The sequence below is a fragment of the Sinocyclocheilus grahami genome, unplaced genomic scaffold (genome assembly GCF_001515645.1).
Source record: "Sinocyclocheilus grahami isolate Dianchi unplaced genomic scaffold, SAMN03320097.WGS_v1.1 scaffold17026.1, whole genome shotgun sequence".
In the NCBI taxonomy this organism is placed as follows: Eukaryota; Metazoa; Chordata; class Actinopteri; order Cypriniformes; family Cyprinidae; genus Sinocyclocheilus; species Sinocyclocheilus grahami.
The window spans coordinates 4,080-4,674 of record NW_015516405.1 but is presented as its reverse complement, the minus strand read 5'-3'; the positions used below and the strand labels follow the sequence as shown (position 1 = coordinate 4,674).

At 44.7% G+C, this 595-nt stretch overlaps 1 protein-coding gene across 1 annotated transcript in view; it reads right to left on the bottom strand.

Annotated features, from left to right (window-relative positions):
- Window positions 1-3: 3 nt before the first annotated feature.
- Window positions 4-595, bottom strand: part of LOC107579392 (interleukin-1 receptor-associated kinase 3-like) — a gene marked incomplete at both ends in the record, with an annotated part of 4,588 nt that continues 3,996 nt past the window's right edge. The window contains 2 exons of the mRNA XM_016265226.1: window positions 4-249; window positions 324-491. Coding sequence (XP_016120712.1) covers window positions 4-249; window positions 324-491 — 414 coding nt within the window. The remainder of the gene's footprint in view (window positions 250-323; window positions 492-595) is intronic.

Sequence of the window (595 nt, the reverse complement as noted above, 5' to 3'; positions counted from 1 at the left end):
GTTGGGATCTCCAACACTCAAGAAAGTGACCTCAGACTGGCTGCATTCGCACGGTTCTGCCAGATTGGGAACTCTGTGAGGTTGCGGTTCCTCCAGTGGGCTGTAAAGTTCATGAACTTCAATGGGGAAGCTTAGACGTGGACTGTGGCCATTGTATGGCTGCTGAAGAGGGACTGTATCATCTAGAGTGTGCGGCTGCTCCTCAGGCAATGCAGGCATGGGAAGAAGTTGGTTTAGTCTCTGAAGCACCTGAAGAGGAATAAAATAAAGTTTACATAAGTTTATGTGTGTACATGTTTGCATAAATGAGAATATTTACAAACCATTTCCATGCTCGGCCTGACTCGCATTTTGCTGCCTGTGCACTCTAATCCGATTCGGAGCACACAAAGTGCCACAGCAGCAGGCCAGTGCTCAACTTTGGGATCTAAAAACCGCAGACAGGCATCCACCGAGCCTTTTTCCTCAAACTCTGAATGCAGTACATCTCTCTAAAGAAATGCAATGGCATTAGATAGTGAAAGGCAAAGTTCTGTTATAAATTATATTCAAGGGATAGTTCACCCAAAACTGAAAATTCTGTCATTAATTACTC